Source organism: Drosophila bipectinata, chromosome 3L, assembly GCF_030179905.1.
Source record: "Drosophila bipectinata strain 14024-0381.07 chromosome 3L, DbipHiC1v2, whole genome shotgun sequence".
Taxonomy (NCBI): Eukaryota; Metazoa; Arthropoda; class Insecta; order Diptera; family Drosophilidae; genus Drosophila; species Drosophila bipectinata.
In genome coordinates, this window is record NC_091738.1 from 6730481 (window position 1) to 6742846 (window position 12366).

The 12366-nt window shown below is 45.5% G+C and overlaps 6 protein-coding genes across 7 annotated transcripts; 2 read left to right on the forward strand and 4 right to left on the reverse strand.

The window, feature by feature from the left end:
* Window positions 1–37: 37 nt before the first annotated feature.
* Arts (Artemis) lies at window positions 38–5035 on the forward strand. Of its 2 annotated transcripts, XM_070280505.1 has the most exons (9): window positions 38–445; window positions 787–959; window positions 1017–1732; window positions 1789–2195; window positions 2624–2733; window positions 2792–3920; window positions 3986–4197; window positions 4259–4681; window positions 4797–5035. In XM_070280505.1, exons 1-9 carry the CDS (start codon window positions 380–382, stop codon window positions 4813–4815), a joined length of 3255 nt encoding a protein of 1084 aa, XP_070136606.1. In that variant the 5' UTR covers window positions 38–379; the 3' UTR covers window positions 4816–5035. The 2 variants fall into 2 exon arrangements, with proteins under 2 accessions (XP_070136606.1, XP_017087549.2); XM_017232060.3 differs by having other exon boundaries at window positions 4259–5035.
* On the reverse strand, window positions 5029–6241 carry LOC108119073 (ADP-ribose pyrophosphatase, mitochondrial). Its single transcript, XM_017232063.3, has 2 exons — window positions 5593–6241; window positions 5029–5538 (listed from the first exon to the last, which is right to left on the reverse strand). Exons 1-2 carry the CDS (start codon window positions 6108–6110, stop codon window positions 5127–5129), a joined length of 930 nt encoding a protein of 309 aa, XP_017087552.2. The 5' UTR covers window positions 6111–6241; the 3' UTR covers window positions 5029–5126.
* Window positions 6242–6395: 154 nt separating this feature from the next.
* Window positions 6396–7412, reverse strand: Prosbeta6 (proteasome beta6 subunit). The gene is made up of 2 exons (XM_017232064.3): window positions 7232–7412; window positions 6396–7169 (listed from the first exon to the last, which is right to left on the reverse strand). The coding sequence occupies exons 1-2, from the start codon at window positions 7318–7320 to the stop codon at window positions 6551–6553; spliced, it is 708 nt and encodes a 235-aa protein (XP_017087553.1). The 5' UTR covers window positions 7321–7412; the 3' UTR covers window positions 6396–6550.
* Window positions 7413–7549: 137 nt separating this feature from the next.
* Su(P) (prostaglandin E synthase Su(P)) lies at window positions 7550–9086 on the reverse strand. The gene is made up of 3 exons (XM_017232061.3): window positions 8235–9086; window positions 7772–8178; window positions 7550–7713 (listed from the first exon to the last, which is right to left on the reverse strand). Exons 1-3 carry the CDS (start codon window positions 8981–8983, stop codon window positions 7625–7627), a joined length of 1245 nt encoding a protein of 414 aa, XP_017087550.2. The 5' UTR covers window positions 8984–9086; the 3' UTR covers window positions 7550–7624.
* Window positions 9087–9110: 24 nt separating this feature from the next.
* Window positions 9111–9795, forward strand: LOC108119075 (protein anon-73B1). Its single transcript, XM_017232065.3, has one exon. It carries the CDS (start codon window positions 9234–9236, stop codon window positions 9483–9485), a length of 252 nt encoding a protein of 83 aa, XP_017087554.1. The 5' UTR covers window positions 9111–9233; the 3' UTR covers window positions 9486–9795.
* A 297-nt stretch (window positions 9796–10092) lies between these two features.
* Mo25 (calcium binding protein Mo25) lies at window positions 10093–12309 on the reverse strand. The gene has a single exon (XM_017232062.3). The coding sequence runs from the start codon at window positions 12019–12021 to the stop codon at window positions 11002–11004; it is 1020 nt and encodes a 339-aa protein (XP_017087551.2). The 5' UTR covers window positions 12022–12309; the 3' UTR covers window positions 10093–11001.
* Window positions 12310–12366: the final 57 nt, after the last annotated feature.

Sequence of the window (12366 nt, forward strand, 5' to 3'; positions counted from 1 at the left end):
TATATCTGTCAAACCGTATTGTATTGTCGTTGGGATAAATATTTCAGTGCTAAATCAAATTCAAAACAAAATGGTCTAGTAAAAAATTGACTCCATTTTAATTTAAAAAAAATTCCAAAAGGAAAACAAAAAACTGAAAACGAAATACTGTGTACCGATAAATACACGGACCGATAAAACGGACCCTTTGCGGACCGATAAAAATACTGTCTCGCTGTGAAACGTGCCGTGCCGTTTGCGTCTTTCCCATCCCTAGTCACTTTTGCGAATTCTCCGGCTTGTCATTTTTATTCAATTTGAATCGTGCCAATTGTGCGTTCGATTGGACTCGCCGCGGATTGTTTATTCTTGCTGGATATTAGGAAAATACTAATTAAAAATGGAAACAGCTCTTGTGGAAATCATTTGCGGACTTTTATGCTCCGACAATGATAAAATACGACAGGTATGTAAAAGCGCCGAAGGCGGGAAGGCAAAGGCTTATAGGAGGTTATCCTTCAGCCTTTGGTACACTGCCACGAGGTACATATGTACATGTCTCTTGTTTTCTTTGAATCTGCTATATAATATAAAAGCTACCTACCGCGTGCTAGCGGTAATTGTTTCTATTCTACAATACATAAATACATATACATATACATAGAAAAAGTGCCATGTGGAAATTAATATTCTTGGGTGTTTCCAAGGCACAGTGGGCTTCGATGGTTAGTTTTCTTAAAGAACTATCAGCCCTATTGCTATTCTTTATCATATACATTTTTGAATAGCTATTTATTTATTTTCTAGTCTACTGCCGCCTTGTCAAAGGCCTACGAGAATCCCGAGGCGATTTTAGGCTTCTGCAACATTGTTGTCTCGCCCATGGAGACCCAAATCCGTCAATTCGCTGCCGTGCTCCTCAACAAAAGACTTGGCAAGCTGCGCCACTGGCAGGCCCTCAATGCTGATCAGCAAAACACGTAAGTAATCCTATATAGTTCTATATTTTTTACCTTTATAATCTCGTTCGCATTTAGAATGAAGCAGATCGCACTGCAGGCACTCATTGCCGAGAAGGAAAAGGGTGTGAAAAATGCCATCGCCCAGTTGATAGGCAGCATAGTTCGTCATGAGGCTGAAAAGAAGGACTCTTGGTTGTCAGAGCTTCTTAAGTTCATCTTCGATCGCTGCGTCTCCGCGGATCCAAAGGAGAGCGAGATGGGCTCATCGACATTCGCTACTCTCACGGACTCTGCTCCCGATCAGTTTGTTCCCCACATGGACACAATTTGCATGATATTCGCCAATGTCTTGGTGTCTGCGGAAAACAACGGTGACCTGACCACTCCAACTGTTTGCAACATGCTGGCTGGTATAACCTACCTCATGCCGTTCATAGCCGGGCACTCGGCTGCAGAGCATACTGTGGCCAAGGTCCTGCCCCAGATTCTTAAGTCGCTGCATGCCTTTGCCTATAAGGGCGTTGCTCAGGAGTTCCAAGCAGCATTCGACATTCTGGACTGCATGATCGAGTACTCACCCAAACTACTCACCAATATCAAGCCCATACTTGATTTCAGTATGGAGATATCGGCCAACACACAGCTTGATGACTCCATTCGCGTTCAGGTCATCTCCTTTTTAGGGCGTTTGGTGAAACAAAAGAAGAAGGTTGTTACCAAACAGAAGCTACTGGAGCCAGTCCTGTCCGTAGTTTTCAATGTGATGTGCTGCTCTCCCACAGGCGATGACGGTGGGTAATCAGAATTCCTGTAATTCATTGAAAATGCAATAATATTTCGCAAACAGATGAGGATTACTTTTCAAACGACGGTGGAGACAACCCCATTACTGCCGCTTCACAGGCTTTAGATATTATGGCTCTAAGTCTATCACCAGAGAAGCTGATTCCGCCGCTCTTGCATATTCTGGAGACGGCCCTGCAGAGCCCCGACCCGATTCGTCGCCGTGCAGCTTTTCTGGCAATGGCGGTCATTGCCGAGGGATGCTCGGATTCCATCACGAGCAAGTATCTCGAGGCAATGCTGAACATCATTAAGGGCGGTATCGCCGATCAGTCACCATTCGTGCGCAACTCGGCGTTCTTTTGTTTGGGTCAGTTTGCGGAGCACATGCAACCGGAAATATCCAAATATTCTCCTCAGATCCTTCCCGTTCTGTTCGAATATCTCGGCCAGTTGGTCAATGATCTGAAGGTAAGTGGTACTTGCTTATCCTTTTTTCTATTGGTATTCAGGAATCTCTATTTGTGGTCTACATTCTTTTATTTGTGCTGCTTCCTAAGGCCCATGCCCATGACAGCAACGGGAGTGATTTCGCCTTGGTACCCGCCCAAGACACTCTAATGTACTTAGATCACATACAGATAAAGCGCAAATCGATCCTCGACAAGTATAGGGTGCTTGTTCATAGTCCTTTTTCTTTATTTTTACGTTCTTCTTGCACTCATACATCGCCTAGGAAAGCATATTGTGGTCCGATATCTGAAACTATAACCATTACCAATCGAATTTAAGAAGATATGAGCCTTCTTATGAGAATTATATCTTCCATAATTCATTCACATTGCACTGAGATCTAATCTAATACTGGAAAACTCCGATTCTAACACTATTCCTTTCAGAATGGCTTGCCCCAGTCGAAGTACACCGATCGCATGTTCTATGCCCTGGAGGCCTTTGTCGAAAACTTGGAGGACAAAATCAAACCAGATTTACCTATACTGATGGAGCGGTAATATTACCAGAAATCAGATTTGAATGTCTAATTATCTAATCCCACTAATCCATAGCCTCTTTCCTGCAATGGACGCCCAGAACCCTCCCAGGATCCGTGAACTGGCCCTGTCCGCCGTAGGGGCCACTGCTACTGCCGCCAAGGTAGATTTTATGCCCTATTTCCCAAGGACGATAGCCGTCCTGCAGAATTACATGCTGTTGCAAATACCAGAGGGCTTGGAACAGGTTCGCATCGAAGCCATGGATGCGCTGGCAGCGCTTGCACGTGTTGTGGGAAAAGAGAACTTCCTTCCGCTGGCCAACGATTCGATGGGATTCTGTCTATCGATTTTGGAAAATGGAACCGAAGATCCAGAACTGCGCAGGGCCGCCTACAATCTAATGGCAGCCCTCTCTATTGTGGCAAAAGAGGACATGGCCGCTGTCTTTCCGAAGATTATGGATCGCATTGTGGAATCTGTGATTTCCAGCGAAGATGTGCTGCCCAGAATTGGAAGTGCTGACGATGTTGACCCGAACATTGAGATCAATCTGGAGGATGAATCGGACGGAGAGGATGATGATTCGGAATTGGAAGGTTTTCAGGTTGAGAACGATTACCTCATGGAGAAGGAGGAGGCCATACTGGCGCTTAAGGAGTTCGCTGCCAATACTGGCGCAGCTTTCGCTCCATATCTACAGTCGGCATTCGAAAACGTGTACAAGATTGTTGACCATCCCAGCGACGGTATTCGCCACGCTGCAGTGGAGGCGCTTACCCAGTTCGTAAAGGCTCTCCATAAGATCGGGGATACCGATGGAGTTTCTCGCGCCTGTCTGATCGTTGTGCCCAAGTTTGCGCAAATACTTCGCAACGACGAGGAATCGAGCGTGGTCATTGTTGTGCTCGAGGCTCTTGGTGATCTGTTCAAGGAGGTCAAGAAGCCGGCAGTTCCAACCGCCGAAATAGCCGAGATCATCTGCTTGTGCATCAAAGATCTTCTGACCAACAAAATGGCATGCCAGTTCAGCGAGTCAGGCTGTGCTGGAGGTGGCGACGAAGAGGATGACGACGAAAGCGAGATCGATGACGCTATCATCGAGAACTCGGCCAACTTGCTACCGCTCTTTGGTCATGCTCTCGAATCCAAGGATTTCTCAGCTTACTTCGGCAGGCTTTACTCATTCTTCGTTCAACGAATGGTAAGTGGTTGATTAACTAGAATTAGTTCTAGTATTGTAACTAATTTAAATCCTTACACTTTTAGTCCAAGAAGAATAGCGACACGTCTATGCGATCATTCCTGTTCGGCACCTTGGCCGATTGCTTCCAGTCCCTGGGCATCTGGTCCGTCAGTTATTTCGACACAATGTGCCCAATATTTCTGAAAGGTGCTTCTGACTCCGATCCCCGAACCCGACAGAATTCGTTCTATGGCCTGGGCGAGCTTGTCCTGCATGCCCAGCAAAAATCTTTCGAGTGAGTTATCTCTAAACTACCTTTACCTATCTGGCTTTTAAATATTGAATCCATTTGGCAGTTCATATCCGACTATCTTGCAAGCCCTTTCTGATGCCATTGCCAAAGAGAAGGACCCCCCAGCTCTGGACAACATTTGCGGAGCGGTGGCCCGTCTCATCATAACCAATACCGATGCAGTGCCTTTGGCCCATGTCCTTCCCGTGTTCATGTCAAACTTGCCGTTGCGCGAGGATGTGGAGGAGAACGACACGTTGCAGAAGGCGTTCCGCGTACTTTACATTAAGGCAAGGCCAGCCATTGAACCATATTTGGAACAGATGCTAGCCATCACCATTCAAATGCTCTACAAGAAGCAACTGCCCGACAGCGAGGCTACCGAAAATGTGATAGGCTTTATCAAGGAGATCGGCCAGAGTTATCCGGAACAGTTCAGCCGTGTCTCCAATTCAACATCGGAAGTGTTCCAATTCGTGCAGTCCTTGTAAGCGGCCACACATTTGAGAAACACAATACTTTTATACTCGTCGCTGGTAGTCCACCCACCAGAATACACCAAAACACGTTAACTAGTTAATCCAACAGCCCTTCACCCGCAGAGTCTGCTTTACTTCGTGAGGCGAATCGTTTTTGAATTCAAGCTTTCTCAAAATTCCAGTTATGCGTTTTGAAAACTTTTCGAAAGTCTGAAGACGTCTTTTAGCTTTAAGAAATTGCAAGTTGAAGTTTATTTATGCAACGCCGGCGTGCAGCGAGAGATTTTACTAATTTATATAACCTTGTTGGCCCAAACATAGTCTGAATCCAATAAACACACAATATTGTATTGGAAAAAAAATAGTTTTCTTCTTTTATTTAGTAGTGGGTTTTGTGAAGGATAATGAAAGATCATGAAATCTTAGAAATCTATATGAAGTTCTTCTTAAAGTCTACCAGTGCGCATCCCGTTTGATGACCACTTCCTGGACAATATCCGCATGATTGGCATGCAGTTTCAGATTGGAATCCACATCCGTCCAGCGCACATTGGTAGCATCATCTCCAGCCACCAGTTCCAGCTGCCCCACCTGGGATCCATCGTCGTCGTGGAAATTTAGAGCTGTGGTCTCCATCCAGGAATTATCCGTATTACGAAAGTCATCCACATATCCGCTGTAGACGTGGACACCTTCGCGGAAGAACTGCTCCACCATGTTGGACTTGTCCGTGAAGTTCAGGGCCTCCTCGGTAAACTCACGCTTGAGAGTCACGCTTACATTCTCGCCAGGATCGACCATTCCTCCGGGAATGGCCCATAACTTGTTATCGGATCGCTGAATGGCAACCATTTGGATGATGTTTCTACAGGGAATAAGTGGTAGTATACCATAGTGGTGAAAAATAAAAGTATCTTACTTTCCGGTGGTTGAGTTTCTAACGATGTCCCCGTTGGCATCCCTTTTCCAGCGGGTTACAATGGGATCCGCAGCATGGTTGGGACCCCATCTGCCCAACGAGCCACGTCCTGTCAGGCCAGTGCGTCCGATGGGGTTAAGAGGCAGGCCGTTTTTAATCTCATAATTGCCGTGGAAGGACACTCGGTTCACCTGTCCATCCAACTTATTCCACTGCGGATGAAAGGTCTCACTGGGCAGTGGCGGATCGGCCCAGACTTGTCCGCCGATATGCGGCGAGGTATAGTCAATTGGACAGTAGTCTGGATAGGGTTCTGACCAAAATACATGCTCATCGGAAACCGGAAATCGGAGGACACCGCTGCGAGGATACATGTTGTTGCGGCACATGAGATGCCGGAAGACACCCGGCTTCACCAGCGAGGACATCATCTCGATGGAACGTGAAGCGGAGGCTAGAGAGTAGTCACTAAAGTAGAAAAAGCTTAAAAGCAGCAACCCAAACGGAGAACTCTTCATTGAAAATCACTCTCCTCACAAACACACAAAAACATTCAAATATTTTTTGTCATGAAAACAGCACAGGCCATAAAACTAGTTCTCTTTAAGAAAATATCGATTTATTTAATTTTGAAAGGATTAGAGGATTATACGATAATTTGGAGTGGAGAACCGCATTATATAGAAACTAGAAAGCGTGTTCTAATTATCTTAAAATTAAACTTAAATTTTGTAGTTTTCTCTCGGTTATAATTTCCAAACTGCAAGCATATTGATTCCCGACTGATTAGAGGCTGGTCACACTGAAATGCATATGTTTTGAAATCTTATAGATCCCTTGTTTATTTGAATTCAGTTTCTTCGGGTAAATACATTGATTTCACGCCATCTAACTTATAATGCCTGGGCAGATCCACAGTCCTTTTTATTACCCCTGACCACAAATGCTTTGACTTAATTTAATCCAGGCGGAGTGGAACCTTCTGCTCCCTGATGCCGTCCTTGGTAATTATGTTAATAAGCACCGAGTCACCGGTGTAGATGTCGCGCTCAGCTGCGGAAATGAAGGTATCGGATGCAATGGACACGGCACGCTCTACAGTGAGATTGGGTAGCTCGTTGGAGGAAAGGTTGATGTTTTTGTGTCCAATCTGGTTATCCAGTACTGGCTGAAGAAGAGTTCCAGCAGTACCTCCTGCACGGTAGTAGGCACGTTCACAGTGACCAATGGGATCATAGGAGTAAACTACACCCTTGCCGTCCTTATCAATTCCAGCCAAGATGTTGCTGACGTAGTAGGGGAAGAAGCGACGGTTGTACATGGTGATGGACAGCATCTGAGCAACGGCGTCGGTGGACATGGTTCGCAGGTGGGTGTGCTCGTAGCCCTGCATGCGCACTTTCAACAGCCCAGTCAGGGAGAGGGTGTCTGCCCAGCACCCGGTTGAACCGAGTACCGTCTTGTCAGACAACTTGAAAAGCTTGCTCTGGTCCCGGGAATGGATATTGTATCCACTGCTCAGACGGGTATCTGCAGCGATTACCACGAAGTCCTCCCCAGCAATAGCCACAATAGACCTGCAGAATAAGGCAACAGATTTAGCAACTCCTCACATCCGTGTATTAAAGTCGAAGCTTACCCGCCATTGGATTCGTAGGGCGAAAAGTCTGCATGCTGCACGCCGGGCACCTGGTACTCGGGAAATTGCTGGAAACCAAGACTGCTCATGCCTAAATAGTAAAATTAACTTGCCAGAAAACAATTGAGCTAAATGATTTGCAAGTTTCTAGCGGCGTTCTCCACAAAATGACATTTGCTTTTAGCTGTCACCTCTGGTTATCGATTTATATATCGATAGGTAGGATATTGTTATCGATATAATACTAGATTAGTAATTATTAGTTTCGCGCTTTGGTTTATTTAAAATTCCATAAAGAATAATGAGTAGGCAGGGATATTTTTAAATAAAAAAACTTTTATTTTCAACAATCTTTGGATAAAACTGGTTCTATTTGCGATTTCGGCAGGCGATCTAAAGCGGAGCCAGACCCTCGATACGTTCCCTTTGCAATGCGCCACGGTTCTTCTCCACCAGGGCCTTAACATCGTAAAACCATTTACCTAAGGTAACGTAAAGTCATAAAATTAAACTGTAATTGAATAGAAAGTAGAAACCCACCAATATTGGTGTTTTTTAGGCAGTCCTTAAATGTCTGGCATCCTTCCATGCTGCTAAGCACTCCGAAAACAGATAGATCCGCCAGGCTGGGCTGCTTGCCTCCCATGAATTTCGTGTTGCGTTTCTTCAGCTCTGCGGTCCACTGATCCAGGGCATCGTACATATGCGAGCGGACGTCGTCGGTTAGAGCATGACGTCGTTTCAGAATCTTGGCAATGGCCCACATCGCTGTCGCGCCACAGTAGACCATCAAATCGCGTTCCCACTTGGGGAAGTGCACATCCCATTCACCCGCTTTCGAGAACCACTCGAAAGTCTCCAGAGATTCACCCATGGTCTGGTAGCAGTTGGGCGATATCAGGTGCACCAGGGTATCGTCTGCCCAAGTCCTCCATTTGCGGTCAACTCTGCAAGCAAGGAATCATTTTGTATATTACATACACACTTGGACTGGAAAACTCACTCTTCTATATCTCTGGTGACGCCTTTGGGTGTATGTTCGCCATACATGAGGAAGTATTTGTTCAATATGTCCTGTTTCTTCTTTCCATCATCATCGAAGAAGGAGATATGCGGGTAGAACTGGGCTAGATCCCCGATGTCCGTATGTTTGTCCTGCAGGTAGGTAGCTATCAGAGAGATGATGGCACTGGAGTCCACCATCTGTACGTAGCTCCCATCCTGCTGACGGATGAGCACCATTGGCACCTTCTTCACCGACGACCATCGGATGTCTTGTCGCAAGACAGCGTCCACCTCCACAACGGAGTATGAAATGCCCATGTAGTCCAAGAAGGCACGAACCTTACAGCAGAACGGGCAGGTCTGGAACTGGAACATCACAATGTCCAAGCCGGAGGTGTCCTTAGGGTTGACGTAGCGCTTAGTTATTCGCACCCCCTGGGGTATCCCATCAACCCGCGTCGGTTTCGTCTCCTCGTGCTCCTTGTGTGAGCTACCGTCCGTCCAGCGAGTGTACAAAGTATAAACCGATCCTGTTGCAGCTCCAACAACTGCACCCAGCATGGCCAATTTGAAGGTTCCATTGGGTTTCCTTCCACTCCCACCGCTTTTCACCGCCTGGGCAAGGTGTCGGCGTACAAATGCAACTTCTTGATGCGATTTTTTGGACAGCAGCCGCCCCGCTCCACTCCGGCTTGCATTCGCGCTACCAGCCAACCATGTGGCAGTCGCTAGGCGAAAACATGACATAATTAAAACTTGTTTTGACTAATGCTAAATATTATGCAAAAATTGATAAAAATTACAGTCGCGACTAGAACTGATAGGGATGGAAGCCCAACCACTTTTATCGATAGCTCCAACCAGGGATGGCGACTTTTTTTGGCCATCTCTAGCCAATACAAAATATAAATCAATCCATACAACTTTGTTGTGTTTGTTGTTTTGCCATCATCCTCGCGAAATTTGTTTATAAACAAAACTCAATAAGCCGTATAAGATGTCGGCGTCGGCGGAGACCCTAGCGGCAGCAGCAGCAGCACTGGACAAATATGGAGAGGAGGATCTCTTTAGCATCCTGATCCGGTATGGATTGTATGTGGGTGCTGTCTTCCAATTCGTCTGCATTTCGGCTGCTGTTTTAATGGCCGGCGAGGATAGTTCCGAAAGTGGGGAGGTGGAGCGCGAGAATGAACCTGTGAGAGCTCGTCTACACAAGATTCGTAAGCTGGAAAAGAAGAAACGCCGCTAGGTCAACCACCAACCTCTCCACTCCATACACCCATAGTCGTAATTAGCTTTTAAGTATACTCTAAAATGCATTTATTAAAAATAAAATATTTTTAATTAGTTTTTCTAGACAAAGGGTTACCAAGAATCTCCTAAGAAATAACCCTATTTTTTTGTTTTAATTTTAATGGCTGTTTTTGTATAATTTTTGAAATATTTTAATATTTTTTAAAGACAAAAAATAAAGACTACTTTAGTGAAATAAATATTTAAACAATTGATTTTAGCTACTTTTCACAATCTCCGCGACTGGCAACACTGTCTTGCACATGACTCAGGGAGGGGGAAAGCTCTGTGGCCCCCGTGACACCCAAAATCCCCTTCCACCCAAAAAATACCACCCGAACCTCTCCACCACCTCGGCATGCAATCCAAATGACACACAAAGAACAGATTTTCTTTTTTTTTTTAGTTTGGCTGTTATCTTTAATTTGGGAATAATATAAATTATAATAATCGTATAGTTATTATGTTGCTCGCAATGTTGTTGTTTTACTTCCCTTTTTTTTTAACTATGTACGTATGCATATATGTGTGTGTGTGTGTGTCTGTCTGTGTCTCTTTGTTTGTGTGTGTGTGTTGAATGGTGTCCGTGCTAAAGGATGCACTGACAATTATCACTATAAATTATTATTATTATTATTATTATGCAGTATTTAGTTTTTTGTTTTTTTTTTTTTTATGAATTTTGCGTGGAATTACATTTTTTAGTCAAAACTCATTGTGAATCTTCAGTTTCTTCTTATTTCGGGTCAGGGGGCGGGTGGTATAGGGCAAAAGGGCAAAAAAGGGGCGTGGCAGGGCGGGGTTGGATCGTTTCAAAAACGTTACAAAATTTCAATACAACAACTAGTTAAATAGGGTAATTAGGAATCGAAAAATAGGTCTAGGGGAAAAGGCAACGAGACGGAGGAACAACAACAACCGAACTCTCGAATCATAGAAAGTGGGTGGTGGGGCTGGGAACTGGTGGCTAGGTGAAGGATATATGCATAAGATTATAGATATAGTTTGGTTTTAGATCTAGGCCGAGAATGTCTAATGTAGCTATGTTAAATTCGCAACTCTTTCGGTTTGTTTTTTTACGCTATATACTCGTACTTTGCTGTTTCTATTTTGCTTTATCGTTATATTTATCAATTATCTTCTTCAGTGTTGTTGCTGTTGCTTCTGCTTTTGTTGTTGTTGTCTAAATTATTGTTTAGTTACTCACAAGTGTAGTCATCATCGTCACAAAATATAGTATATATAATATATATTTGCTTTAACCCCACACACAAAACATGTTCATCATCCTGCTAACCCGCCATCGAACGCCCAGATGTCCTGGCTCCTGCTCTTGCTCTTGCTCCCTTCTTTCGATCTCGATCTCTCCTCTCCATTCCGATCTTACGATAACGGACAATATATAGCTACAACTGCCAGACTGCTGTAGCTGACCGGGGAGGAGTTGTTGGCAACCGGGACACTGGATGCAACTAAGCCTCGGGTAGCGGCTTAAGCTCCTTTATCTGCTTGATCAGGTAGGCCTTCTCGTCGTTGAACTGCTCGTCCTCGGAACGATCCGTGTGAAAGTTGGTGAGGAAATCGACCAGTTTCGATTGGTTGCGCAGCAGGATATCCAGGATGGGCTTCGGCTTGTTGGGATTCGCCACGAACACCTTGAAGACGTGAAACGCCTCAAACTGAATGTTGCGCGACTTCTCCTTGAGCATGTTCATCATCAGCTTGAGGTTCTCCGGTTCGCTGATGTAGCGCGTCATCACCGTAAAGTTGTGCCGGTCCAGTAGCAGTTCACCCAACAGCTTGAGGCTCTGGCGCCGTGTCACATAGTTTTCGGAGTTGAGCAGCCGCTGGTAGTGCTGCGAAAAGAACTTGTCGTAGTTGGCGTCAAGGAACTCGGCGCAGAGCAGCTTGTGGCGCGTCAGTAGCTCCTTGAAGGTGGAAAAGGCATCGCTGGCAATATCGAACGTGGACACCTCAACGTATCGGAAGAATTTGAAGAACTCGTCCGAGTGAAGCATTATCTTGGCCAGCGCCTCATAGCGGGCACATTCGCGCAGCATAGTGCCCGAATTTAAGGCGATTTCCGGATGGGCATCCTCGTATCCCGCCATCAGTGTAAACAGAATTTCCGGTTTCGTGCAGATGTACTCCACTGTTGGCGATCGTGTCCCAATCTGTCGGCGTAGAACATTGTTGAATATCAGCGCCACGTGCTTCTTACCCTCAAAATCGATCCTATGCAGGTTTTGGATGAGCAGAAGCAGCAGGTTGCTGTTATACAGCTCCTGCGACAGCTGGGCAACCACGTAGTCAGCCGGCGGTTCTGCGTCACTGCTACCGTACAGCATGTTCTTAATGGCCACCAGATTCTTGCTGACGTCCTCTTGTGCCTTCTCCGGTTTGCGGTCACCCGCTTCCAGCACACCGATTGCCTCCTTCAGAGCCTTGACCAGCTCCACTGGCGACTTCACCGACTTCCCGAACAGTGGCATTCCGCAGGTTTTGAGTTTTGTGGTGTGGTTTGCTTTTGGTTGCTTTGCTTCGTTTGTCTCGTTCGTTCGTTCGTATCTTTTGTGCCCTGCTGACTTCCTGCTGTTATTCTGCGAATCTCCTGTCTGCTTTTTTGCCTTTCGAGTGTTGCCGTGGAGGTCGAGGTTGTCGTTGTTCAATTACCGAACGAAAAACGATGCTTGGCAATAGTATCACGGTGCAATATTCTATTATTATATATTATTTCGTCTTTTTCCTCAGTCGCTTCTAGAGATGGCCAACAGTCGATAGTCGGTATAGTGCTGCCAATTGTATAGTCTTCTATGTTTTGGTATTTATCGGTATTT

What these genes read in the sequence shown, in the direction of transcription:
- Arts (XM_070280505.1), top strand. Translation starts at nt 380, where the DNA reads ATGGAAACAGCTCTTGTGGAAATCATTTGCGGACTTTTATGCTCCGAC. An exon ending in AATGCTGATCAGCAAAACAC is followed by an intron (nt 960 to 1,016) that starts GTAAGTAATCCT and finishes GTTCGCATTTAG; the next exon opens with AATGAAGCAGATCGCACTGC. An exon ending in GCCCAGCAAAAATCTTTCGA is followed by an intron (nt 4,198 to 4,258) that starts GTGAGTTATCTC and finishes TCCATTTGGCAG; the next exon opens with TTCATATCCGACTATCTTGC.
- Prosbeta6 (XM_017232064.3), bottom strand. Translation starts at nt 7,320, where the DNA reads ATGAGCAGTCTTGGTTTCCAGCAATTTCCCGAGTACCAGGTGCCCGGC. An exon ending in CCCTACGAATCCAATGGCGG is followed by an intron (nt 7,170 to 7,231) that starts GTAAGCTTCGAC and finishes CTTATTCTGCAG; the next exon opens with GTCTATTGTGGCTATTGCTG.
- LOC108119073 (XM_017232063.3), bottom strand. Translation starts at nt 6,110, where the DNA reads ATGAAGAGTTCTCCGTTTGGGTTGCTGCTTTTAAGCTTTTTCTACTTT. An exon ending in AGAAACTCAACCACCGGAAA is followed by an intron (nt 5,539 to 5,592) that starts GTAAGATACTTT and finishes TATTCCCTGTAG; the next exon opens with AAACATCATCCAAATGGTTG.
- LOC108119075 (XM_017232065.3), top strand. Translation starts at nt 9,234, where the DNA reads ATGTCGGCGTCGGCGGAGACCCTAGCGGCAGCAGCAGCAGCACTGGAC.
- Mo25 (XM_017232062.3), bottom strand. Translation starts at nt 12,021, where the DNA reads ATGCCACTGTTCGGGAAGTCGGTGAAGTCGCCAGTGGAGCTGGTCAAG.